Source organism: Artibeus jamaicensis, unplaced genomic scaffold (assembly GCF_021234435.1).
Source record: "Artibeus jamaicensis isolate MK-2021 breed Jamaican fruit bat unplaced genomic scaffold, CSHL_Jam_final contig_410, whole genome shotgun sequence".
NCBI classification, from domain to species: Eukaryota; Metazoa; Chordata; class Mammalia; order Chiroptera; family Phyllostomidae; genus Artibeus; species Artibeus jamaicensis.
The window spans coordinates 2,654,108-2,680,357 of record NW_026521820.1 but is presented as its reverse complement, the minus strand read 5'-3'; the positions used below and the strand labels follow the sequence as shown (position 1 = coordinate 2,680,357).

The 26,250-nt window shown below is 39.6% G+C and overlaps 1 protein-coding gene across 2 annotated transcripts in view; it reads left to right on the top strand.

The window, feature by feature from the left end:
* RNASEH2B (ribonuclease H2 subunit B) overlaps positions 1-25,907 on the top strand; it is a 157,773-nt gene extending 131,866 nt beyond the window's left edge. Inside the window, exons 11-12 of one of the 2 annotated variants that reach the window (XM_053665396.1) lie at positions 23,569-23,661; positions 25,626-25,907. In XM_053665396.1, coding sequence (XP_053521371.1) covers positions 23,569-23,661; positions 25,626-25,733 — 201 coding nt within the window. In that variant the 3' untranslated portion in view covers positions 25,734-25,907. The remainder of the gene's footprint in view (positions 1-23,568; positions 23,662-25,625) is intronic. The other variant, XM_053665392.1, reaches the window with a different exon arrangement.
* The last annotated feature ends 343 nt before the right edge of the window (positions 25,908-26,250 follow it).

Sequence of the window (26,250 nt, the reverse complement as noted above, 5' to 3'; positions counted from 1 at the left end):
CTGATAGCTAATGATATTGAGCATCTCTTCATGTGTCTCTGGATATTCTGTATGTCCTCTTTAGAGAAGTGTCTGTTCAAGTCCTTTTCCCATTTTTTAATTGGGTTCGATGTCTTCCTAGAGTGGAGTCGTGTAAGTTCTTTGTATATTTTGGAGATTAAACCTTTGTCTGAGGTATCATTGGCAAATAGGTTTTCCCATACAGTTGGTTGTCTTTTTAATTTAATACTGTTTTCTTTAGCCATGCAGAAGCTTTTTATTTTGATGAGATCCCATTTGTTTATTCTTTCCTTTATATTCCTTGCTCTAGGGGACATATCCGTAAAAATGTTGCTGCGTGGAATATCTGAGATTTTCTTGCCAATGTTCTCCTCTAGGACTTTAATGGTGTCATGGCTTATATTTAAGTCTTTTATCCACCTTGAATTTATTTTGGTGTATGGTGTAAGTTGGTGCTCAAGTTTCATTTTTTTGCACGTAGCTGTCCAGTTCTCCCAACACCATTTGCTGAAGAGGCTATCTTTACTCCATTTTATGTTACTGCCCCCTTTGTCGAATATTAATTGACTGTAGAGAGTTGGGTTTATTTCTGGGCTCTCTGTTCTGTTCCATTGGTCTATGTGCCTGTTTTTATGCCAGTACCAGGCTGTTTTGATTACAGTGGCTTTGTAATACAGTTTGATATCAGGTATTGTGATCCCTCCTACTTTGTTCTTCTTTCTCAAAAGAGCAGCTGCTATTCGGGCTCGTTTATGATTCCATATAAATTTTCAAAGTGTTTGTTCTATGTCTGTGAAATACACCATTGGTACTTTAATAGGTATTGCATTGAATCTGTATATTGCTTTGGGTAGTATGGACATTTTGATGATGTTAATTCTTCCAATCCATGAACACGGTATATGTTTCCATTTGTTTGTGTCTTCCTTGATTTCTTTCTTCAGTGCTGTGTAGTTTTCTGCATACAGGTCTTTTACCTCTTTGGTTAGGTTTATTCCCAGATATTTTATTTTTCTTTTTGCTATATCGAATGGGATTTTTTCCTTGATTTCTGCTTCTGCTGATTCGTTGTTTGTATACAAAAATGCCTTTGATTTCTGGATATTGACTTTGTATCCTGCTGTTTTGCCAAATTCATTAATGAGTTTGAGCAGTTTTTGGGTAGAGTCTGTAGGATTTTCCATGTACACTATCATGTCATCTGCAAACAGTGACAATTTTGTTTCCTCCTTTCCTATTTGGATGCCTTTTATTTCCTTTTCCTGCCTGATTGCTGTGGCCAAAACTTCTAATACTATATTGAATAGGAGTGGTGAAAGTGGACATCTTTGTCTTGTTCCTGATCTCAGTGGAAAAGCTTTTAGTTTTTGTCCATTGAGTATGATATTGGCTGTAGGTTTCTCATAAATGGCCTTTATTATATTGAGGAATGTTCCCTCTATTCCCATTTTGCTGAGTGTTTTTATCATAAATGGGTGTTGTACTTTATCGAAAGCTTTTTCTGCGTCTATTGATATGATCATGTGGTTTTTGTCTTTGCTTTTGTTTATGTGATGAATTACATTTACTGTTTTGCGAATGTTGAACCATCCTTGCATCCCTGGGATGAATCCCACTTGGTCATGGTGTATAATCTTTTGGATATATTGTTGGATGCGATTTGCTAATATTTTGTTGAGGATTTTAGCATCTATGTTCATCAGCGATATTGGCCTGAAGTTTTCTTTCTTTGTTGTATCTCTATCTGGTTTTGGAATTAGGATGATGCTGGCTTCATAAAAGGAGTTAGGGAGTTTTCCATCCTTTTGGATTTTTTGGAATAGTCTGTGAAGAATGGGGGTTAGCTCTTCCTTAAATGCTTTGTAGAATTCTCCTGTGAATCCATCTGGTCCAGGGCTTTTGTGTGATGGGAGATTTTTGATTACTGCTTCAATTTCTTTTGCTGTTATTGGTCTATTCAGGTGTTCTACTTCTTTTTCATTGAGTTTTGGGAGATTATATTTTTCTAGAAATGTGTCCATTTCCCCTAGGTTCTCAAATTTCTTGGCATACAGTTCTTCATAGTAATTTCTTACAATCCTCTCTATTTCTGTGGTGTCAGTTGTAATCTCTCCTCTTTCATTTCTGATTGTGTTTATTTGTGTCCGTTCCCTTCTTTTCTTGATGAGCCTACTTAAAGGCTTGTCTATTTTGTTTATTTTTTCAAAGAACCAACTCCTGGATTCATTGATCTTTAGAATTGTACTTTTAGTCTCCATGTCATTTAGTTCTGCTCTGATCTTGGTTATTTCCTTCCTTCTACTTGCTTTGGGCTGTTTTTGTTGTTGTTCCTCGAGTTCTTGTAGGCGTAGAGTAAGTTCATTTGTTTGAAATGTTTCTGTTTTCTTTAGGTAGGTCTGTATTGCTATAAACTTCCCTCTCAGGACTGCCTTGGCTGTATCCCATAAGTTTTGGGTTGTTGTGTGATCATTTTCATTTGTTTCCAGAAACTTTTTGATTTCTTCCCTAATTTCATTCTTGACCCATTCATTGTTTAATAGCATACCATTCAGTCTCCATGATTTTGGGTGTTTTGGGTTTTTTCCTTTGGGGTTGGTTTCCAGTTTCAGTCCCTTATGGTCAGAGAAAATGCTTGGTATGATTTCAATATTCTTGAATTTGTTGAGGCTTGTTTTGTGCCCTATCATGTGATCTATCTTTGAGAATGTACCATGTGCATTTGAAAAGAATGTGTATTTAGCTTCTTTGGGGTGAAGAGCTCTGTATATATCAGTTAGGTCCATTTCATCAAGGGTGTTGTTTAATGCCGCAATGTCTTTGTTGATATTTTGTTTAGAAGATCTGTCCATTTTTTATAGTGGGGTGTTAAAATCCCCCACTATAATTGTGTTGCTGTCTATATCTTTCTTGAAGTCCTCTAATATTTTCCTTATATATTTTGGTGCTCCTATGTTGGGTGCGTATATATTTATGATGTTAATGTCTTCTTGGTGGATTCTTCCCTTGAGTATTATGAAGTGACCTTCTGGGTCACTCTTTATGGCTCTTTTTTTGAAGTCTATTTTGTCTGATATGAGAATTGCTACCCCAGCTTTTTTTTCTTGTCCATTTGCTTGGAAAATTTGTTTCCAGCCTTTCACTTTTAGTCTGTGATAGTCTTTTGTCCTGAGGTGGGTCTCTTGTAGGCAGCATATGTGTGGGTCATACTTTCTTATCCATGACGCTATTCTGTGTCTTTTGATTGGAGCATTTAATCCATTTACATTTAAGGTTATTATTGATAGGTACTTATTTATTGCCATTTTTGTACCTGTGTTCCTCTCTGTCTGTCTCTTTTCCTTCCTTTCCTTAAAGCAGACCTTTTAGTATTTCTTGTAGAGCTGGCTTGGTGGCAGCAAATTCTTTTAAACTTCTTTTGTCTTGGAAGCTCTTTATTTGGCCTTCTATCTTGATTGAGAGCCTTGCTGGGTAAAGTAGCCTTGGTTGTAGGCCTCTGTTTCTCATTACTTGGAATATTTCTTGCCAATCTCTTCTTGCTTGGAGTGTTTCCTTTGAGAAGTCAGTGGCTAACCTTATTGGGATGCCCTTGTATGTTATTTCTTTTTTCTCTCTTGCTGCCTTTAAGATTCTCTCTTTGTCTTGGAAGTTTGCCATTTTAATGATGATGTGTCTTGAAGTGGGCCTCTTTGGGTTCCTCTTGAATGGGACTCTGTGAGATTCCTGGATTTGTGTGACTTTTTCTTTTGTCAAATTAGGGAAATTTTCTCTCTTTACTCTTTCAAATATGTTTTCTATCCCTTGTTCTTCTTCTTCTCCTTCTGGTATTCCTATTATTCGGATATTATTACGTTTCATATTGTCTTGCATTTCTCTTAATCTCTCTTCATTCTTTCTGAGCCTCTTTTCCCTTTCCTGTTCTTTCTGTGAGATGCTTTCTACTTTGTCCTCCAATTCACTAATCCGATCTTCTGTTTCATCCACCCTATTTTTAATGCTTTCCACTGTGCTTTTTAATTCTGAAATTGTATTCTTCATTTCCTCTTGGCCCTTGCTAATAATTTCCATTTCCTTTTTCATGTTGATATAGTTCACACTGAGATCATTGTAACTTCCCTGTAGTTTCTGGTAGCTGATTGTGAGCTCTTTGAACTTCCTGATCACCAGTGCTTTGAATTCAGTATCTGATAGTTGACTTGCCTCTGTTCCATCTAGCATTCTTTCTGAGGATTCCTCCTTTCCTTTCATTTGGGGATTGTTTCTTTGTCTTCCCATTGTTTGTGAGACTCTTCTTGTTAGCCTCAGCTTCTTAGATTAATCTGTTTTGACACCCTGGGTTTATGGTATGAACTTTTGTGGTGGAATGCCTGTGAATTTCAATGGTGCAGCCTCTTTTGGTTATCCTGTTGTTCTCTGCTTCCCCCTACTCAAATATGCAGCAACTTGTGGCTTCTCTCCTAGAACAATGTGCAATTTGTCTCTCAGATTCTACTATTGGGAGGCCTCTTCTATGGGTCCAGCTCTGGTCTTTTTATATTTTCAAGTTGATTGTGACTCTTGTGGGTAAAAGAAAGAAATGATAAGGAAAGAAATAAAAGGAAGAAAGAAAAAAATGGTAGGGGAATGTAAGAGCAATAAGTTTAGAAAGAAAAGAAAAAGAAATAAAACAGGAAATCCGGGAAAAGAGGACAAAAGTATGGAAAGAAGAAACAGTAATAAAGTTTAAAAGAGATATCAGATTACTTTAAAAAAGCAAAAAGATAAAGAAAAGGAATGGAGAGGGGAGAAAGGTAAATAAAGAAAAAAGAAAGAATAAAAATAAAATAAAGAAAAGAAAAGAAAAAAAAAACCCAAAAAAACGCACCAAAATAATCTCTCAAAAAAAAAAAAAAACCCTCAGAAAAAGGAATGTCACTTGTTGGCTTCAAACTAGCCGAACCAGTTTTTCTGGTTGCAGTTGGCTGAGGGTCGATTGTTGTGATTTTTTTTTTCAGCCAGCCCCTCTCAGGATCCAGACACTTGGCGCCTCTCCCCCAGCTCCCTACAATGGGGAGCTAGGACTTTCTCGCAGGGCTCCCTTCCCAGAGTCTACCGGATTCAGTGCCCCAGGCTGCACCTCTGAGTTCTCCTGGGCTGGCAGCCACAGAGTCTTTGGTTGGGGCCCTTTGTCCTCCGCACCCTCTCTGTAAACTCTATCAAACAAGTCTCTCCTGCCCCCCCCCCCGCTTGCTTGGCCGGAAAGGGAGGGGGTTGAGGGTCTCAGCTCTTTTCCCAGGACCCCTCAGCGTCCCGGGCTTCCAGATAGTCTGAGGGGGGGAGACTGGAAGCCGGGAGCCGATCTGAGGACTGGGCGCAGACCTAAAAACTCTGTGTGCTCGTCATGGCATGCTGCGTGGTGTGTATCCCTTCTGCTCCTGTGTTTGTCTGGGTCCCCTGGCCAATCTCGGGCACACTCCCGGGCTGTCCGGGACTGCGCAACCAGCGCTTCCCGGTCCCGCGCCGGCCCCGAACCCTTCCCGGTCCGCACCGGCCCCAGCACTTCCCGACCCTAGTGGCGACAGCCTAGAGTTCTCTGGGCCCCCGCTCGCACGCGAAACTGTCTGGCGCTAGGACCAGTAGCCCCGGTTCAAAGAACCCTGCGCCAGTGCGCGCCAGAGTCCGTCTATGGGTGCGAGCAGGAAACCGTCAGGGAGCGTCTTTGTCCTGCGGCGCCTCTCTGAACTCTCCGCGCCCGCGAGCTCTCCTTCTGGGACTGGCGTAACCGGCAGCGGCAGCGGGCTTCCCAGTCCCCTGGAGTTGGCTCAGAGGCCTCCGCTTCCAACAGACCTTCTGGGACCCGGAGTAACCGGCAGGGCGCTTCCCATTTGTGTGGCTAGTCCCCAAAAGCTTCCACTTTTCCCCTGGCTCGCTGCCAGGCCGGATAGGAAACAAGCCAATCTGCCTTGGCAGGGAGAACACCTCAGTCCACTTTCAATAAAACAAAACAAAACAATTTCCGGACATCCTGTCTCTCATTCCTTCTCAGTCCCCAACCAAACCCGTGAGGCTAATGCGTCTCTGGATTCCTCCCAGGCTTGCAATCCCAGAGTCTGCAGTTGAACCGGGCCCTGTGTCTTTGTACCCCTCCCCAAAAATGCAAGCCGGCAAGCAGACAGGTCTCTACCCGGTGTTGTCCAGTTTTGCTTATACATGAAGCAGGGGAGCTGCTGGCCCACGCTGGTGGCCACTGGAGCCGCTGGGTGCCCAAGCTCCTGTGGTAGACCTCTCTGGTGTTGGTCTCAGACCGATGGTTCTGGACCCCGGCTGTAGATGCAGCACCGGGGCCACCTGGCCTGGGGCACCAGCCCCCGCCGCTGCTTTGTCTTTAAACGGGTCCCCAAAGCCCCACTGACCTGCCGCTTTCTGGTGTTTCAGCGTCCAACAGAGTTTCTGTTCTTTTAGTTTCACAAATGCTGGATAACTGATGGATTGGTGCGCTGCTTTTCTATAGATCTGCCAGGATTTTCACCCGCGAGTGCGGGAGCTAGAATCCGCTCCCTCTTACTCGGACGCCATCTTCCCCCTTCTCACAAAACAGTATTAAGATAAAAAGAGAACCAACTGTTTGGGAAAACATATTTGCCAATGATACCTCAGACAAAGGTTTAATCTCCAAAATGTGCAAAGAACTCACACAACTCCACTCTAAGAAGACAAGCAACCCAATTAAAAAGTGGGCCAAGGGCTTGAACAGACACTTCTCCAAGGAGGACATACAGAGGATCCAGAGACACATGGAAAGATGTTCAATATCGCTAGCCATCAGAGAGATGCAAATTAAAACCACAATGAGATACCACTTTACAGCAGTCAGAATGGCCATCATAAACAAAGCAACAAACGACGATGCTGGATAGGTTGTGGGGAAAGGGGGACCTTAGTTCACTGTTGGTGGGATTGCAGACTGGTACAACCATTATGGAAAACAGTATGGAATTTTGTCGGAAAACTAAAAATGATTATGCCTCTTTACCCAGCAATTCCACTGTTAGGAGTATATCCTAAGAACCCTAAAACAGTAATCCAAAAGAACTTATGCACACCAATGTTCATGCCAGCACAATTTACAATAGCCAAGAGTTGGAAGCAACGTAGGTGCCCATCAATAAATGAATGGATCAAAAATTATGGTACATTTACACAATGGAATTCTATGCAGCAGAAAGAAAGAAGGAGCTCCCACCTTTTGCAACAGCATGAATGGAACTGAAAAGCATTATGTTGAGTGAAATAAGCCAGGCAGTGAAAGACAAATGACAAATGATCTCACCTTTAACAGGAAGCTAAACGATAAAACAAACAAGCAAGCAAAATATAACCAAAGACACTGAAATAGAGAACAGGCTGACAGGGCCCAGAGGGGAGAGGGGAGCCAATTTCAGGGGAAAGGGGGAAGGATGCACAGCAACAATTATAAAGGACACATGGACAAAAACTAAGTTGGGGTGGTGGAAAATGGGAGGGAGGTGGGAAGGGGGGGCTGGGATGAGAGTAAGACCAAACTGTAGTTGAACAATAATTAAATAAACTTTAAAAATAAATAATAGTTTTTTATAGACTATGTAAGAAGTGCTGTGACTGGTTGAATGTGTCAGAAGTGGCTTGCGATGTTTTGTACTGGATAAAGAATACTTGCTGGACAATGTTTAATGGTCAGGTAGATCAGCTGACATTCATAGTGATCAAATCGAGACATTAATTGAGAACAATCAATGTTTTCTACATGGGATATAGTAAACATACTCACAATATCCCAGTCAATAAAGTTATTGGTGAAAATGAAAATTATCTTTGCAACCTTTCAAGCCCAGGCAGGTTCACTTGGGATTCAGGAAGATGGAAGAAAATTCACAGAGCTGTGGGAATTACTGACTGACATGCCTTTATTCAAGCCTGGGGCGATCCACGCACACCACAAACACTATGTCACAGTGCAGGAAATTCCAACTCCTTTATATGCTAAATGCACAAAAAGCCAACAAGGTGCCAAGATATTATATAACAAAGTGTGATTCTGCACTTGTACGCCCATTCTCAAGGTTATAGGAATACTGCTTATCGGGCCTAGTTAAGGAGCTCGATTGACTGCATTTTCCCTACAATCCACCGTGTGAGGGTTCTTCCCTATACGATCTATGCAAGGGTGTCTTCCATGAGGGTCCCTTGGCAAGGAGAGCAAAGCTGGTACACATACACCACAATAGTAATATAGACTACAGCAACAAGTGATGAAGACATAGGCACTGCTGCCCATGATAGCAAGGACCCCCCACCATTCAGTGGCTAGAGATGCCCACCATGGCTGCAGGGGATTGCCTGTCAGGCATTTGATATCATGGGTCTCAGAAGCTAATGCTCTTAGAGCTTGGCTAACATTGTGATGGACATCAGGAATGTACACAGAGCGTTCAGACCCTACTGAGTCACACAGCTCACCTCGGGATACAGTAAGCATGTTTAAGGCTATATGATTTCATAAGGCCACTTTTCTCAAATGATACATTTCCTCATTTAAGAGGCTTGAGGAATTGTGTGTTGCATTCAATACATGAGCAGTGTGCAAAGCCAAAGCAGTTATCTCAGTTTCAGTGACTATAGAAGCAGGTTGAAGGGAAATACCTAATTACCCATTACCTAATGGGTAACACCACCAGGGTGTACGCTTTACTCAGTGTCCCACTTTAAATGCTTCCCAATTGGTTGGCCAGAGTACAAGAGTTTTCTGAACTCAAGCAAGCAAATAGGGCCATCCCCAGGTACAGAGGCCAGTCCAGTTTTCAGGCAGATAAGGCCATGCATGTGAGCCACACACCCAGCAGTTCCCAGTGGGAGCTGCAGCTCATGCATCAGTCTGCACATCCCACTGATGCTTCAGAATCTGAGTCTGACAGAGTCCAACCCACTTGGGCTTGTTCTTTGAGGTTCTCACTACAAAGGGGAGCTGGTCCAGTTAGTTCCATGGCCTGAGCTGTGAGCCACCCTGAGCCATCCCACATGGAATAGTTAACTAATGGCTTGGGCAGCTTGGGCTGCTTCACCCCAGCATAGCTGTCAGTGCAGGTTGCATTTCACAATGGATATGCACTGTTCCACTGGTGCTGTAACATAGTCCAATTTGAGACAGAAGCTAGAGAATGCACCTTGGGAGGCCAGAGAATATATATGCTCAGGGTGATTTCAGTGCAGATCCAGCATGCTGATTGGTTAGCTACTGAGGCATAAGTATGTCCCCCGTCTGCTAAGATGTTACTTTGCACTGTAGGGGTGAAAAGACAAAACAGTTATTGTAATTAACAACAGCAATCATGACCACCAGTCAGTATACAAGCAAGTTTCTGGTCAGCCAATAAGACAGTGATTGACAGGTCTTTCCTGGGCATGAATACCATTCCTTTCATGCCTCAACTAGGGGTTTATCATCTACTTGCAACAACAGTAGAGAACTCATAATGGGCTATAAAGATATCACAAAGGTCCATGGAGAAACATTTCATGGTATGCTGGCCCTAGGTATCGCACCTGTAAAGTTGGGGCTATGTCCCAATCACCAAGGGCACTATTTGCAAGTTTCTCTCCAACTCGTCCCCAAGGGGCAACAAGAGCCACCCAATGCATGTGGGGGGCTTTTATTTCCCGAGGCTGTCTAAGTGGCTGTTGGCCCTTACTCCAAACCTTCAGATGTAGGCAAGAGAATATATTCTTGTTTTCCCATGCCTGGTTTCAGCAAAGCATCCTTAGTGTGTACCTGCAGCTAAAATGTAGCTACATTACAGTGGAGTAAGTCTACCACTGGGGCTGCCCTCCACTACTCTGTCTGTCATTTAGAGTTTGGAGGTCAGTCCTTAAGCATTTCTTTCAGCCCCTCAGCATAGGGATAGTAGCTGTGGTATGCAAGCCCTGCTTTAAGAGACCATTGTACCATTCAGTCATTCCAGAAGAGAATTCATGATGATAGGCCACATGGAACTTCCAGTCAATCTGCAAGTCTCTGGCCCATTGTTACACTAAGGCCCCAACAAAATGCATCCCCTGCTCATTTTCAGTGATCAAGGGTAGCCCATAAGCAGGGCATAAGTGCTCCAGTGCAGCAATTACCACTCTCTGACTTGGGTGGCATGTGGGGTAAGCAGCTCAAAGTCTAGTAGCCATGTGCACACATGTGATTGCATGCTTATCTCCCTCTGAACTAGGCAGAGGTCTGATACATCCACCTGCCACTGGGTCAGCAGTACCCATCCCCATACCACCTGCCCAGTAGTTCCCACAGACCGCTGGAGATGCTCTCACAAAGACAACACAGGCCTCACAACTTTCTGCACCTCTGCTAAGGTGACAGGTAACCCCCAGGCTTTTATACTAGACTACATGCGCTTCTGTCCAGCATGTAAGAGGTGATGGTATAGCCACTGGGTGACATCTCTTCCTTACAAGCCAGCAGGCATTGTTACAGCCATTGCACCTTGGCTAGAATATCAGCCTTATCATTCCCAGGGAAAGCAGGTGTACATGCCTGGTCACATGATATACAGTGATTTGTTTCTGGTGGCCTAATTCCCATAGGTCTTGCCACACAGACTGTCCCCTTAATGGCCTATGCATAAATCATCCATTTATTAGCATGCGTGTAGAGATCCATAATGTTAGCCCCCAGTACACTGCCCAACTATCTATGCAAATAGGAGTGGTGCTTCATGGGCACCCAGGAGCCACACAGCTCGAAGTTCTTCCCACAGAAGAGAGAGAGCCATAAAAAAAGAATCTGAAACAGGAGAGAAGAGCCATAAAAAAGAGAGAATCAGAGTCGCCAGGTATAGAAGAGTGAGCTACATGGAGAAGGTTGACCTGAGATGACTGGGATTTAGGAAGGTGTTACCCAAGAGAGTGAAGGGAATTCACAGCGCATGCACCTATTTTGGGTCCCACCTGCCCTCCTCAGACTGAGAAGGGATGAGAACTCAGGAGGAGGCAATCTCAACTCTCATGAGTTTGGAGAATCTCTTTGCAATATAATTTTAATTTTTCTCTGCCTGGTGCTATGGCCTAAATGTGGCAGTAAAAATTCCAAGATATATTTTGATTATAACTTCTCCAAGGAGATTGACTTCACCAAGGCTGACTGACAAGCCTGCAAGGACTTGGCCTGTCCAGGGACCCTATGGTTGGGCACATCCGGGCAGAGCAGAAGCAAAGGCAGGAGACCTCCTTTATCCAGGTGAAGAAATGCACCAGCCTCAAAGCCTATGAAATTAGGTTTCCACTGTTAACAAGCCAACCAGAGGTAACTCATCACTAAGTGGGCACTAATCATTTTGCTGCTCACTTATCTTCCCAGGGAATGCTTTTCAACATAAATACTTTCACTTACAAAGTTTAATGACTTGTAAAAAGGGTGGTGTAGTTTATGGATGCAGGGAGCTAGCTCCTAGTTTACTCTGTTGACATATTTATAAGGCCAAGAAAGTTCATAAGGTAAAAGAATTTCTAAGCAAATATATTGTGAAGGAAATGAATTGTTTACCTTATCTTTTAACAAATGTGAAGGTTATTTGCATTGATTTCATTGGTGAAAAATGGAAAATATTCAAAATACAATTTTTAAAAAGATTCTATTTATTTATTTTTAGAGAGAGGGGAAGGGAAGGAGAAACAGAGGGAGAAAAACATACATGTGTGGTTGCCCGTCACATTCCCCCAGCTGGGGACCTGGCCCACAACCCAGGATATGCCCTGACAGGGAATTGAACCAGCAGCCACTTGGTTTACAAACCCGTGCTCAATCAACTGAGATACACCACCAGGGCTAATATTTTATTAATGTGAACAAAAACACCAATAAGTTTTTTGTTTGGCTCTTAAAAAAAAAGAAATGACCTGGGTAAAAGATACTCTGGGTCTTCAAAGATATCTGCTATATTTTTAAATGGATAATTTGCCTAAAATTATTGTATTTAAGTTTTAGTAAATGAATATCCTGTTGTTTAGAGTGTAATTTCCAGAACACTAGCCTGAATAGGCAGAATATGGTTATCTCAACATAGCCTAGATTTTGTCATCAGGAGACTTAATAGCAGAGTAGATACAATTATTTTGGTTGTCTTCATGATCAGAAATTGTCAATAACTCAATATTGTATTTATTATGTATAGTGCCAAGTGGGTACTTAAAATATCAGGGGATCACTTTGTAAATTATATGATTGTCTAACCACTATGCTGTACACCTGAAACTAATACAAAATAATATTGAACGTAAACTGTAATTGAAAAATATTTTTTTAAAGAACGGCTGGCTTTTAATTAATTACCAAGGAGATGAGAAGGAAGGCAGGGAAGCACAAGCCAAAATAACTGTAAATATCACCATGGCCCATAGCCCATTCAGGCACCTATGAGAGTTGCTCTGGGAAGGAACACTGAGCTCCAAAATCAGAAAGGCCAGGACTTCAATCCTAGCTGAAATCTTAAGTAATCTAACCTCTTTGGACCTAATTTTCCATGACCATAAAACAAATCTCATAATCTGCACCTGTCTCCCTGGTGTATTAATGTATGTCAAGTTCCTAAGACAGAGACAGATACAAAGTAATTTTTCTCTACAAGGTAGGTCTCCTCTTTCCACTCCAGGGCCCCTGACTTCTCTCCCATCCAGGTATCTTCAAGCCTAAATTTCACCACCAGTGATTTCTTGACATGAAACTTTCAGTTACCCACTTTGTCTTAAGCTTTAGAGATCCTTTCCCCTTATTGGAAAAATGAGGTCCAGAGAGGTAAGATGACTTGCCCATATGACACGCTGAAAAAATACCTTCAATACTTTAAATCCACTTTGAAGCTTCTAAATATCTATGTGCTCTTGAAAGTGAACCCATATTGGTTTTCTTTACAAGATTCCCAGGAACTGGCTGGTGTGGCTCAGTGGACTGAGTGGTGGCCTGTAAACCAAAGGGCTGCTCTTTCAATTCCTGTCCAGGGTACATGCCTGGGTTGCGGCCATGTCACTAGTTGGGGGTGCTCGAGAGGCAACCACATACTGATGTTTCTCTCCCTCTCTTTCTCCCTCTAAAGATAAATAAATAAAATATTTTTAAAAAGAAAATATTTCCAAAATTAGCTTCTTCAGTCCTTGACTATTCACATTGAAATATGAAATATTGATGTCCATGTACATTTTTAATTTGAAGTCATGGAAAGCAAAAATAAAGTAAGAAATGAAAATAAAATTTTTATTTTCAGCAAAACCACAAAGAACAGAATAGATGGGAGTGGAAGAGCTTGAAAAAGCAAGGGAGCATACAGGAAGAGCACATGGTTACAGAAATCAGAATGAGTCGGTGAAATATAATTTTAAAGGGGGTGATGAGGTAAAGAAAAGAAATTAAATCTCACGTTTAAATATAGAAGGACTGTACAAATAACGAAGCAGGAATATCTGAGCCCAAATTAGTTGTGGAAAGTAGAGGTTATGGGGTTCAAAAAATCACACACATGTAGGGAATGTCCTAGGAAAAGAGAATGATAGGTTTTGAAGAAACCCATAGCTGCCTATCATTATTGGCTAGGGAAAATAGATCTAAAACTCAAGCACAAAACCCTGGTTCAAAAAGATTTCTACTAGGCTGAAATGTGGCCCTGCAAATTTCTGGCCCAGGACAAACTCACCTCACTCAGAGATGAGTCATCAAAAAGAACCAACCCAAGTTATTTGAAAGATTCAAGAAATAAAGCAAGGAAAAGATTAGGAAAAGTGAATGGCAGATAAAATATTGCCAAAGAGTAAATGAAAATAGCAAAAAGTATTTTACTACAAATGTACATATTTAATGAAGCAGTTACTGTTATAAAGTCTGGGCACAAAGCAAAGACACGTCATTGGCAGTGATAGTGAGACAACAGACAACATGTGAGCAGATGAGATTACTGATGCAAAAATACAAAACAAACTATTATTAAAAAGACTCAAGCAATTCATTAAAAGAATAAGACATGATAATGTAAGGTTTATTCAATACAAAGATGCTTCAATTTTAAGTAGGATAGTTATATAAATTTCCCATATTAATGATTAAGAAAAATATGTATATATCTTTTAGATGCTTAAAAATGCTTACTAATATGCAACTTTCATTATCAATCTTAAAAATTTTAATGAAATAGGAATTAATGTGTAATTCCCTGACATAAACCTAATTGAGAGTCAATAATATGTTTTTTATTTAATTATTTTTCTAGTACAATTTTCTGTCTTTTACTCCCATCCCGACTCACCCCTCGGTGCTCCCCACCTCCCTCCCATTTCCACTCCCCTTAGCCCTTGACCATGTGTCCTTTATACTAGTTCCTCTAAATCCCTCCCATTTTTCCCCTGAAATTCTCTCTCCTCTTCCCTGTGGTCGCTGTCCCCCTGTTCTCTATTTCAGTGTCTTTGTTTTTATTTTGCTTACTTGTTTATTTTATTGTTTAGATTTCTGTTAAAGGTAGGATCATATGGTATTTGTCTTCCACCACCTGGCTTATTTCACTCAGCATAATGCTTTCCAGTTCCATCCATGCTGTTGCAAAGTGTAGAGGCTCTTTTCTTTCTGCAGCATAGAATTCCATTGTGTAAATCTACCATAATATTTTGATCCATTCATTTACTGATGGACACCTAGGTTGCTTCCACCTCTTGGCTATTGTAAATTGTGCTGCTATGAACATTGGTGTGCATAGGTTCTTTTGGATTGGTGTTTTAGGGTTCTTAGGATATAATCCCAGCAGTGGAATTACTGGGTCAAAAGGCAGGTCCATACTGTTTTCTGAGAAAATTCCATACTGTTTTCCATAGTGGTTGTAGCAGTCTGCAATCCCACCAACAGTGAACTAGGGTCCCTTGTTCCCCACAACCACCCCAACATTTGTTGTTTGTTGTTTTGTTTATGATGGCCATTCTGACTGCTGTAAAGTGGTATCTCATTGTGGTTTTAATTTGCATCTCTCTGATAGCTAGCAATACTGAGCATCTTTTCGTGTGTCTCTGGATCCTCTGTATGTCCTCTGGATCTGCTGCTGGCCTTTGTCTCCCCTGAGAAACAGGCCACTTCCCACTTCTCCTTCCCCAAAAAATCAATTCATGTCTTGGCAATATTCATTTCCCTCCGTGGCACTCGGGGGGACTCGAAAAGAAGTCGTCCCCACATTCCACCATTTTGGATTTTTGGAATAGTCTGTAAAGAATAGGGGTTAGCTCTTCCTTAAATGCTTTGTAGAATTCTCCTGTGAAACCATCTGGTCCAGGCCTTTTGTGCGATGGGAGTTTTTTGATTACTGCTTCAATTCATCTGCTTTTACTGGTCTGTTCAGGTTTTCTGCTTCTTTCTCATTGAGTTTTGGAAGATTATATTTTTCTAGAAATTTGTCCATTTCCCCCAGGTTTTCAAAATTCTTGGCATATAGTTCTTCATAGTAACTTCTTACAATCCCTTCTATTTCTATGGTATCAGTTGTAATCTCTCCTCTTTCATTTCTCATTGTGTTTATTTGTGTCCTCTTTTCTTGATGAGCCTACTTAAAAGATTGTCTATTTTGTTTATCTTCTCAAAGAACCAACTCCTGGATTCATTGATCCTTAGAATTGTGCTTTTAGTCTCTGTGTCATTTAGTTCTGCTCTGATCTTGGTTATTTCCTTCCTTCTACTTGCTCTGGGTTGTTTTTGTTGTTGTTCCTCGAGTTCTTGCAGGTGTAGGGTTAGATTGTTTGTTTGAAATGTTTCTGTCTTTTTTAGGTAAGCCTGTATTGCTATGAACTTCCCTCTCAGGACTGCCTTCACTGTGTCCCATGAGTATTGAATTATTGCGAATTCATTTTTATTTGTTTCCAGAAATGTTTTGATTTCTTCCCTAATTTCATTCTTGACCCGTTCATTGTTTAATAGCATGCCATTCAGTCTCCATGAGTTTGGGTGTTTTAAGTTTTTTCCTTTGGGGTTGGTTTCCAATTTCAGTCCCTTGTTGTTGGAGAAAATGCTTGGTATGATTTCAGTTTTCTTGAATTTTTTGAGGCTTGTTTTGCATCCTATCATGTGGTCTATCTTTGAAAATGTTCCATGTGCATTTGAAAAGAATGTGTACTTAGCTTCTTTGGGATGAAGGGCTCTATATATATCAGTTAAGTCCATTACATCTAGGGCATTGTTCAATGCCGCAATATCTTTGTTGATATTTTTTGTAAGATCTGTTCATTTTTTACAGTGGGGTGTTAAAATCCCCTACTATAATTGTGTTGCTGTCAATATCTTTCTTGAAGTCCTCTAAGATTTTCTTAATATATTTGGGTGTTCCTATGTTGGGTGCAAATATATTTACGATGTTAGTGTCTTCCTGGTGGAGTCTTCCCTTGAGTATTATGAAGTGACCTTCTGGGTCTCTCTTTATGGCCCTTTTTTTTATGTGTATTTTGTCTGATATGAGAATTGCTATCCCAGCTTTTTTTCCTTGTCCGTTTGCTTGGAAAATTTGTTTCCAGCCTTTCACTTTTAGTCTGTGCTGGTCTTTTGTCCTGAGGTGGATCTCTTGTAGGCAGCATATTTGTGGGGAATGCTTTCTTATCCATTCAGCTATTGTATGTCTTTTGATTGGAACATGTAATCCATTTACATTTAAGGTTATTAATAGGTACTTATTCATTGCCATTTTTGTACCTGTGTTCCTCTCTGTCTCTATCTTTTCCTTTCTTTCCTTAAAACAGTTCTTTTAGTATTTCTTGTAGAGCTGGTTTGATGGAGGCATATTGTTTTAGACTTCTTTTGTCTTGGAAGCTCTTTATTTGGCTTTCTATCTTGATTGAGAGCCTTGCTTGGTAAAGTAGCCTAGGTTGTAGGCCTCTGGCTCTCATTACTTGGAATATTTATCTCAATTCTCTTCTTTCTTGGAGTGTTTCCATTGAGAAGTCAGTAGCTACCCTTATTGGGGCTCCCTTGTATGTTACTTCCTTTTTCTCCCTTGTTGTTTTTAAGATTCTGTCTTTGTCTTGGAATGTTGCCGTTTTAATAATGATGTGTCTTGAAGTGGGCCTGTTTGGGTTCCTCTTGATTGGGACTCTCTGTGATTTTTGGATTTGTGTGATTTTTTTCTCTCATCAAATTAGGGAATTTTCCCATCATTACTTTTTCAAGTAGGTTTTCTATCTTTTGTTCTCCTTCTGGTGTTCCTGTTATTTGGATATTATTACATTTCATATTGTCTTGCATTTCTCTTAATCCCTCTTCGTTCTTTCTGAGCTTCTGTTCCTTTTCTTGCTCTTTCTGGGAGTTTTTTTCTACTTTGTCCTCCAACTCACTGATTTGATCTCCTGCTTCATTAATGCTGCTTTTGATTCCTTCCACTGTGCCCTTCAGTTCAGCAATTGTATTCTTCATTTCCTCTTGGTCCTTGCTGATAGTTTCTATTTCTTTTGTCATGTTGATATAGTTTGCAGTGAGTTCATTGTAGCTGCCCTGTAGTTTCTGGTAGCTCATTGTGAGCTCTTTGAACTCCCTGGTAACCAGTGCTTTGAATTCAATATCTGATAGTTGACTTGCCTCTATTTCATCTAACATTCTTTTTGAGGCATTCTCCTTTTCTTTCATTTGGGTTTATTTCTTTGTCTTCCCATTGTTTGTGAGACTCTTCTTGTTTAGCCTCAGCTTTTTAAATTGTTTTGTTCTGAGTTTTTGGGTTTATGTTGTGAACTTCTGTGGTAGAATACGTGTGAAATTCAGTAATGCAGTCTCCTGCAGGTATCTTGGTATTCTCCACTTCCACTTCCACTTCTTTTTGTGTGTGTGTGTGTGATCAGTTGGATGGGGAAGCAAAATAGTTTATGACATCAGAAGAGTATTTTATGATATTTACAGTCACAGCCAGTAGAGAAGAGATAGAATATCTTTAGGCTATGTATAGTGTTAAATGTAATCTTCAACCCAACTTTCCACTTTTAAGAAAGTATAGACAAAAGATAAGTCTCTCGTTGGGGAGGGAAGGCTTGTGAGTTGGATCTAGAAAGAAGTGAGGTTGTGGGCAGTCAGATTTTGAGAGAAGGTGAGAGCAAAGAATAATAAATAGGTGTAGTGTGTGAGGAAATAGAGTTAATCACTACAGTAATAGAATTCAGGAACCTGTAAAGTAGGCTAAGTTCCGGGAGATGTGTTGTGAAGCATTTACAGTTGTATAGAACAGCTATTATTTATAATAATATTAGAGCAACAATCATATGACAGAGTCTATGTGCTTTGTCTGAATAGGGGTATTGAACTTTGGGTAGTGTGCTAAAGGAAAACATGTGGTGTGAAGTATAGAAAATTAGCAATACACCATGGAGGAAAGAACAGGGGAAACCTGTGAAATAATACAGTATTACCAGCCAAGGCTAAGAAGCCTATACAGAAAGAGGAGGAATACAAAGATACTATTAAAATATAAAGAAAGTGATAATAATGAAAAAATAATACATATATGCAGCAACTTGTGGCTTCTCTGCTATAGCAAAGTGAAGTTTGTCTCTCTGTCTCTACTGTTGAGATGCCCCCCATTTGGGTCCAACTCTGGTCTTCTCGCAGCCCCAGTTGTTTGTGTCTCTTGTGGGTAAAAGAAAACAAAGCAACAAACAAACAAACAAAAAATAAGGAAGGAGAAGGGAGGCAAAAGTGATAAGTTTGGGAAGAAAGGAAGAAGAACTAAAAGAGGAAAAAAGAAAGGAGAGGAACAAAGTGTTGAAAGATAAAGCAATAATAAAATTTTTAAAAATATAAGATTACTAAGAAGAAAAAGTCACTAAAGAAAAAACCAACAACAACAAAAAACCTTTCAATGTTGGTTTCAAACAGTCCAAACTGGTTTATCTGGTTGTAGCAGCACATGTCTGTGGGCTCAGGTGTGGGTGCCTGCGCACCTGTCAGGGTGCCTGGGTCCTGCAGAATCTGGCACGTTCCTTCCCAGTCCTGTGGCCAGACTCAAATCTTCAGGGCGGGAATCACGTTGACGAGTGGGCGGGGTCACTCCGTCACTGAGATCAGGAAAGGCAGGCTTATTTACAGGAGGGCAGGGAGTAGTGACTAAGGGGAAAAAAAGCCGCGGAAAGACGTAGGCTAAGATATAGACTTGCTGCTCCATCTTCTTCTGTCGATGAAAGTCAATATGTTGAAAGGAGAAATGCCAATAGTGTTCCTACTAAATAAGAAATAAAATATACATGCTAGAAATGTTATTAACAGGAAAGAGATTGAACATACAAAAATTGAAAAGAAGTAAAATTATCATTATTTGCAAATGATACATTTTTATACTTGAATAATCTAAGAGAATCATCTGGAAAAGATTATAAAAAAATAAGAATTCAGTAAATGGCTCAATATAAAATCAATATATAATGTTCAAAACGTTTCCCACATTTAAACAAGTAGTTAGAACATGAAAAGACCTTTAAACAAGTAGTTAAAACATGAAAAGACCTTTTTACACTTACAATAAAAAATTAAAAAAAGACTAGAATAACCAAGATAAGTAAAAGAAATCTTCCAGATTTATATAAGAAAACCTTTAAATTGATTGCAAAAGATAAAAAGCAGTCTTAAACAAATGCAAAAACATACCATATTTTTAGATAAAAGGAGTGATATCATAAAGATGTTAAATCGCCCAAAATTAAATCTCCTTGTGTGTGCATTCCAATTAATGCATTACCAGGATATTTTTATAACTCAAAAAGTTGACCCTAAAGTTTACATGTGAAAATAAATTAGAAATAATATTAAGAAGAATTCTTTAAAACAATAATTACAAGGAATATACTAGCCATCTCATTAAAATGTAGATTTAACGTTGAAAAATTTAGAGTGTGGTATTGAATAAGTACAAAGATAAAGAAAGGATCAGTAGAAATACTACAAACAGACTCATATGCACGCTAAAAGTTAGTATGTAATAAAAGTAGCAGTAGAAATCAGTATCAGTTGTAAAAAAACAATGAGGACATTCACTGTGTGGTAACATGGAAAACATTAGGTTTTGCTATGTGAAAAATGTAAATATGGAACAATGTGAACAATATCTTTTGTGTAAGACAGGTAGGAGTGGGAAATAAAAGCACCTATGTATGTTTGCTTTTATTTCCATAAAGAAAATGTAAATAAAAAAGGAAAGAAATGATTATCAATAATGAAAGATGGGTGGATAGGTTTCGAGATAGGAGAGAGACATCTTAATGTATGCCTTTTATTTATTTTTTAAAGTATATTTTATTGATTATGCCATTACAGTTGTTCTATTTCTCCCTTCATTCCCCTCCACCCTGCACACCCCTCCCCCACCATTCCCCCCTTTAGTTTATGACTATGTGTCTCAAGTTCTTTAGATTCTATATTTCCCATACTATTCTTGCCCTCCCCCTATCTATTTTCTACCTACCGTCTATGCTACTTACTTTCTGTACTTTCTCCCCCCTTCTCCTCCTCCAACTTCCCTTTTGCTAAGCCTCCATGTGATCTTCATTTCTATGGTTCTGCTCCTGATCTAGCTGTCCTCTTAGTTTGCTTTTGTTTTAGGTGTGGTTCTTAATAACTGTGAGTTTGCTGTCCTTTCACTGTTCATTTTTTTTGTCTTCTTTTTCTTAGGTAAGTCCCTTTAACATTTCATATAATAAGGGGTTGGTGATGATGAACTCCTTGAATTTGACCTTATCTGAGAAGCACTTTATCTGTCCTTCCATTCTAAATGAAAGTTTTGCTGGGTAGAGCAATCTTGGATGTAGGTCTTTGGATTTCATGACTTGGAATACTTTCCAGCCCCTTCTTGCCTGGAAGGTCTCTTTTGAGAAATAAACTGACAGTCTGATGGGAACTCTTTTGTAGGTGACTGTCCCCTTATCTCTTGCTGCTTCTAGGATTCTCTTTCATTTGAATCTTGGCTAATGTACTGATGATGTGCCTTGGTGTGTTCCTTCTTGGGTCCAACTTCTTTGGGATTCTCTGAGCTTCCTGGATTTCCTGGAAGTCTATTTCCTTTGCCAGATTGGGGAAATTCTCCTTTATTATTTGTTCAAATAAGTTTTTCCCTGGTGGCTGTTCCTCTTCCCCTTCTGGTACCCCTATAATTCAGATGTTGGAATGTTTAAAGACGTCCTGAAGGTTCCTAAGCTTCTCCTCATTTTTTTGAATTCTCATTTCTTCATTCTTTCCTGTTTGGTCATTTTTTTCCTCTTTCTGGCCCACTCCTTTGATCTGAGTCACAGTTTCCTTCCCATCACTATTGGTTTCCTGTGCATTTCCATTCATTTCAATTAGTTTAGCCTTCATATGTTTCTCTAATTTGTGACTAAAATCAACCAGTTCTGTGAGCATCCTGATCACCAGTGTTTTGAACTGTGCATCTGAAAATTTGGCTATTTCTTCAGCGCTTATATTTATTGGCTCTGGGGCTCTGAGTTGTTCTTGAGCCATGTTTTGATCTGTTCATGCCTGTTACATATGAGGAGCGGAGCCTTAGGTGTTCCCCAGGGTGGGGCCACCCAGGTTGCTGGTTTGTGCTGCTGTATGTGGGGGCGTGGTCAGAGAGGGACAATGGCAGTCCCCTCATCTGCTTCCCGCCACTGGTGCCTGCACGGTCTGTCTCACCGCTCACTCCTTCACTGGTTTATCTGCGCGTGAATCTGTGACCACAGTCAGCCCTCAGTGAGTCCATTGGCTTGCCCCCTCAGTGGGTCCACCCACTACTCCACACCTGGGATCTGCCCAAGGCTGCTGGCGTACCTCGTCGCACACCCGGGTTGGTCCAGTGGATCTTTCCTGCCTGACCCTGCTCTGCTGCTAGCTCTGTCCCTCTTACCAGTTTGGCTGAAGGATTCGTTGTTGTCAGACTTCCATATAGTTCAATTTTCTGTGGTTTGGCTGCATTTTTGTGGCTAAAACTTTGTTGTTTTTAAACTTGGTTGTGCAAGAAGGCACAGTGTTTCCCCCTACGCCTCCATCTTGGTGGAATTCCAATGTATGCCTTTTAAAATAATCTTAATTTTTTTGCCCTGGCTGGTATGGCTCAGTGAATTGAGCACCTACATGTGAACTAAAGGGTCTCTGGTTTGATTCTCAATCAGGGCACATGCCTGGGTTGTGGGCCAGGTCCCCAGTAGCGGTACAAGAGAGGCAACCACACATTGATGTTTCTCTCCCTCTCTTTCTCCCACCCTTTCCCTCTATCTAAAAATAAATAAATAAAACCTTTTAAAAGTAAAAAAAATAAAATTATCTTGATTTTTGAAATAAATAAATAAAAAGAAAATTCTTTGATCTTAAAAGAAATCCAAAGATGCTAAACCTTGCTCATTTTTTTAGAGTGCTGAAGCTATTTGGGAAAGTAATAGTGGATACTCTTTTTACAATTTCATCAGTTTCCAAAGAATTTTATATTTTATCACCACTACAATGCAAATCAGCCCAGAAAATGGTCCATTTGGTTATATGTTTAGTTACAATGAACTGCCCCCACTGGTGATATTGTCTCCAAATTAATTGTCATGTTTGTGCTGGCTTGAAAGTATGGAGTAGGAGTTTATATTCCTTCATTGTCAAACCTAAAGTACCATTTAAAATGCAATTTTATAATGTTGAAATTTTCAGAGTATATTATTCATTTGTATGTTGCCTCATGAAAGTCAGTTTTTACATATTCAGGAGCTGTGTAAGCCATTTGTTAAATCATTCAAAGTTTAACATCAATGATGATGACTAATTCCAGCATATAAATACATAAACTGATTTCAGGTTTGAATGAGTGAAAAAACACAGAGAAGTGTAGCAGAGAAGGAACTGGAGGGGTGCTCATTTATACCAGGTGATAGGCAATGTGGCATATGAAAATTATGTTGACTTTATCAATAAGATTTAGGGTTTACACTTTTTCTATTTCTGTAAGAAACTGGATGGATGTGGACTGTATACGGATTTTTCTTAAGTAGTTAATATCATTGTATTATGTGTACAAAACACTACATGCTTTGTGAGCATTATCTCACTAAGCTTCATAACAACTTTGTGAAGTAGGCACTGTAATGGTTACATTATACAGAGAGAAAATTGAGTCTCAAAAGCGGAAAGGAATTGGCATGAGCCAATGAGATGCAGACCAGGCTCCAAATTTTATGGCTTGGCTCCAGTGCCCTCTCATTGAAACTTCATGCTGGAAACCCATTATATATTATTTGGAAAACTCAAAAACATACGAAGAAGAAAATAAAGTCACACTTAATTCTAGCTGCTAAAGATCCCATCTGTATTTTTTATATAGTTTGCCTACTGTCTCATCTTCCTTCCTCTAATAAAAGGCTTGGTTTTCTAAGTTCACATTGTCCATGATCAAGTGTAAGGAAGTATGACAGGTTTTTAGTGGAATGATTAATAAAAAGCTTTCCTGCAGTGTTTCATCCCTACTCATTTATCTGTATGCTTGTTGACCAGCAATTTTCTTTTTGTTTCTTCCTTTTTTATTTTTGTTTATTTAAAAATTTTTATTTATTTATTTATATTTTTAGAGAGGAAAATGGAGGGAGAAAGAAAGGGAGAGAAACATCAATATGTGGTTGCCTCTCACATGCCCCCACCTGGGGACCTGGCCTGCAACACAGGTGTGTGCCCTAGACTGATTTGAACCAGTAACCCTTTGATTCTCAGGCCAGCACTCAATCTACTGAGCCATACCAACCAGGGTTGCTTTTCTTTTTTTAAGGTGAGTATTATGGTGCTGTGTATACACAGTCACATACAATATCACTATACATACACTCACTATACATGTATGTATGTATATCACTATACATACATTCTGGACTTGGCTGTCTAGAATAAGTCCAGCCATTGGTAATATAATGAGAATGGTTTGTGTGACATCAGTGTAATCTGGCATCCAAGGAGATTGGACTGGAATGTGCATATGTAAACAATAACAACTCCACTATACTGGTCAGTGGGCATAGTAGATGCAGTTGAGCGAGCATGTGTATTGTGTGGCCATCACATTCAAAATGACTGAGCATGTAGAGCAACAAATCTGCGTCAAATTTTGCTTTAAGCTTAAATATTTCTCTGTGGAAACTATTTGGATGATTCAGAAAGCCACAGCTATGGGCAACTGGTAATTGGCAGCTTCATCACGACAACATGCTTGCTCATACAGCATGTCTCATGCTGAGATTTTTGGCAAAATATCAAAACACCCAGGTGACTCAGCCCTGCTACAGCCCAGATTTCCTGGCCTGCAACTTCTGTTTTTTCCCATAACTAAAATCACCTTTGAAAGGGAAGAGATTTCAGGCTGTCAATGACACTCAGGAAAATACTCCTGGGCAGCTTATTGTGATTGGAAGAACTGTGTGAGGTCCCAAGGTTCCTACTTTGAAGGGTACTGAGGTATCATTGTCCTATACACAATGACTCTTCTATCTTGTATTTTCTTCAATAAATGTCTCTATTTTTCATATTACATAGCCAGATACTTTTTGTTCAGACCTCATATGTTACCTGAAAGCTTGGTTATTATTTCAAATACACACACACACTATTTTTCAGAAGAGCTAGGTCAAAATCAATTCTTATTTTTCCAATCACAAGATTATTATAATAATATTTTCAAATAAGTGTGTTGAAAAAGAGGTGAGAAAAGCAAAACTAATTTCTCTTTAATTAGAGCATTAAAAATCTCTTTGCGGTCATAAGATAAATTTATGGTCCAAAGATTTTAAATGGTTTTTCTAAATGCTTTTCTATATTTTGCAAATCGAAATGACAAATGAGTGTGTGTGTGTGTATACTTGTACACATATTTCTGATGCTCATTAATCAAAGGCAAATTCATAGACACCTCAGGTTTAGTTAACAAATTATCTGTGAATTTGGGCATCTTGAACTTTCAAAGTGGCACTTCTTGAATCTGGGAAAGTGTTAGAAAATTCTCTGTAAATTGATTATTTTTGTCAAATGCCTAATTTAAAATATTTTTTGATGGGTAAAAACTTATAATGAACTTGTTAAACAAAATTCTTTGGGGAAAGATATAGGCTAATAACTGATCATGGATGTTAACCAATCTTAGCTCTGACATCTATTTTGAGGTTGTTTGTCAACCTCCACTTTAGTTTTGCTTTTTAAAAATTTAAATTTCTGAGTTTTTTTAATCCTCACCAAAGGGCATTTTTTTCATTGCTTTTTAGAGAGAGAGGAAGGAAGAGAGAGAAATATCAGTGTGAGAGAGAAACTTTGATTGCTTGCTTCCCAGACCAGGGGTTATGCTAACCAGGTCAGGATCAAACTGCAACCTAGGCATGTACCCTGACCAGAAATTGAAATCACAATCTTTTGGTTGCAAGCGGTGCTCCAACCAACTAAGCCACAACTGGCCAGGGCCAAATTTCTGATTTTTAATTGGTTTTCCCATTTTATTTTCTTCGATTTTTTTCTTCTTAGGGCATCAGCCCTTGGTCTCTGTGGAACAAGACCTTACTGTGTTGACCCTGCCCATGAGATGATGCTCCTGTTGCTTTATTGAGTTCCTTAGTGATCTTTTTTTTTCAAGATTTTATTTATTTATTTTTAGAAAGCAGGGAATGGAGGGAGAAAGAGGAAGAGAAACATCAACAAGCTAGCTCTCACATACACTGGGACTGAATCCACAACTCAGGCATGTGACCTGACTGGAAATTGAACCAGGAACCTTTCACTTTGCTGGGAAAATGCTCAACTAACTGAGCTACACCAGTCAGGACCCCAGTGTACCATTTCTGTGTGATTTGAGACTTCAGTCTCTTTTGTGCTCACTAATTTTTTTCAATCCTTTTTAATTAAGATCTTAATGATGTGTAAACTTTAGTAATGTTATTGATTTCTGCAATGTAAGCTTATTGTTTTAATATTTTCAAATAAATGTGATTAATAGAGATGAAGACAGTCAAGCTAATTTTTCCATAAACAATTTTTTTCCTAACATAAGAAAAGCAAATGGTCTAAAATGTTAGAATCTCCTTAAATGTTTTTCCACCCTTGAATAAGGTAAAAAAAAAGTTCTGATCAGAGGGTGCTATGCATGTGATTAGTGTTTATTAGTAACAAGTTAGTAGACATTTTGTCTCCTGAAACTTTCAGTTTTATCTGATTAGTGTATTTTGCCTACAGTGGGGCCTCATGGACATTCAAATGGAACTTGTTGATCTGAGAAAGCATTA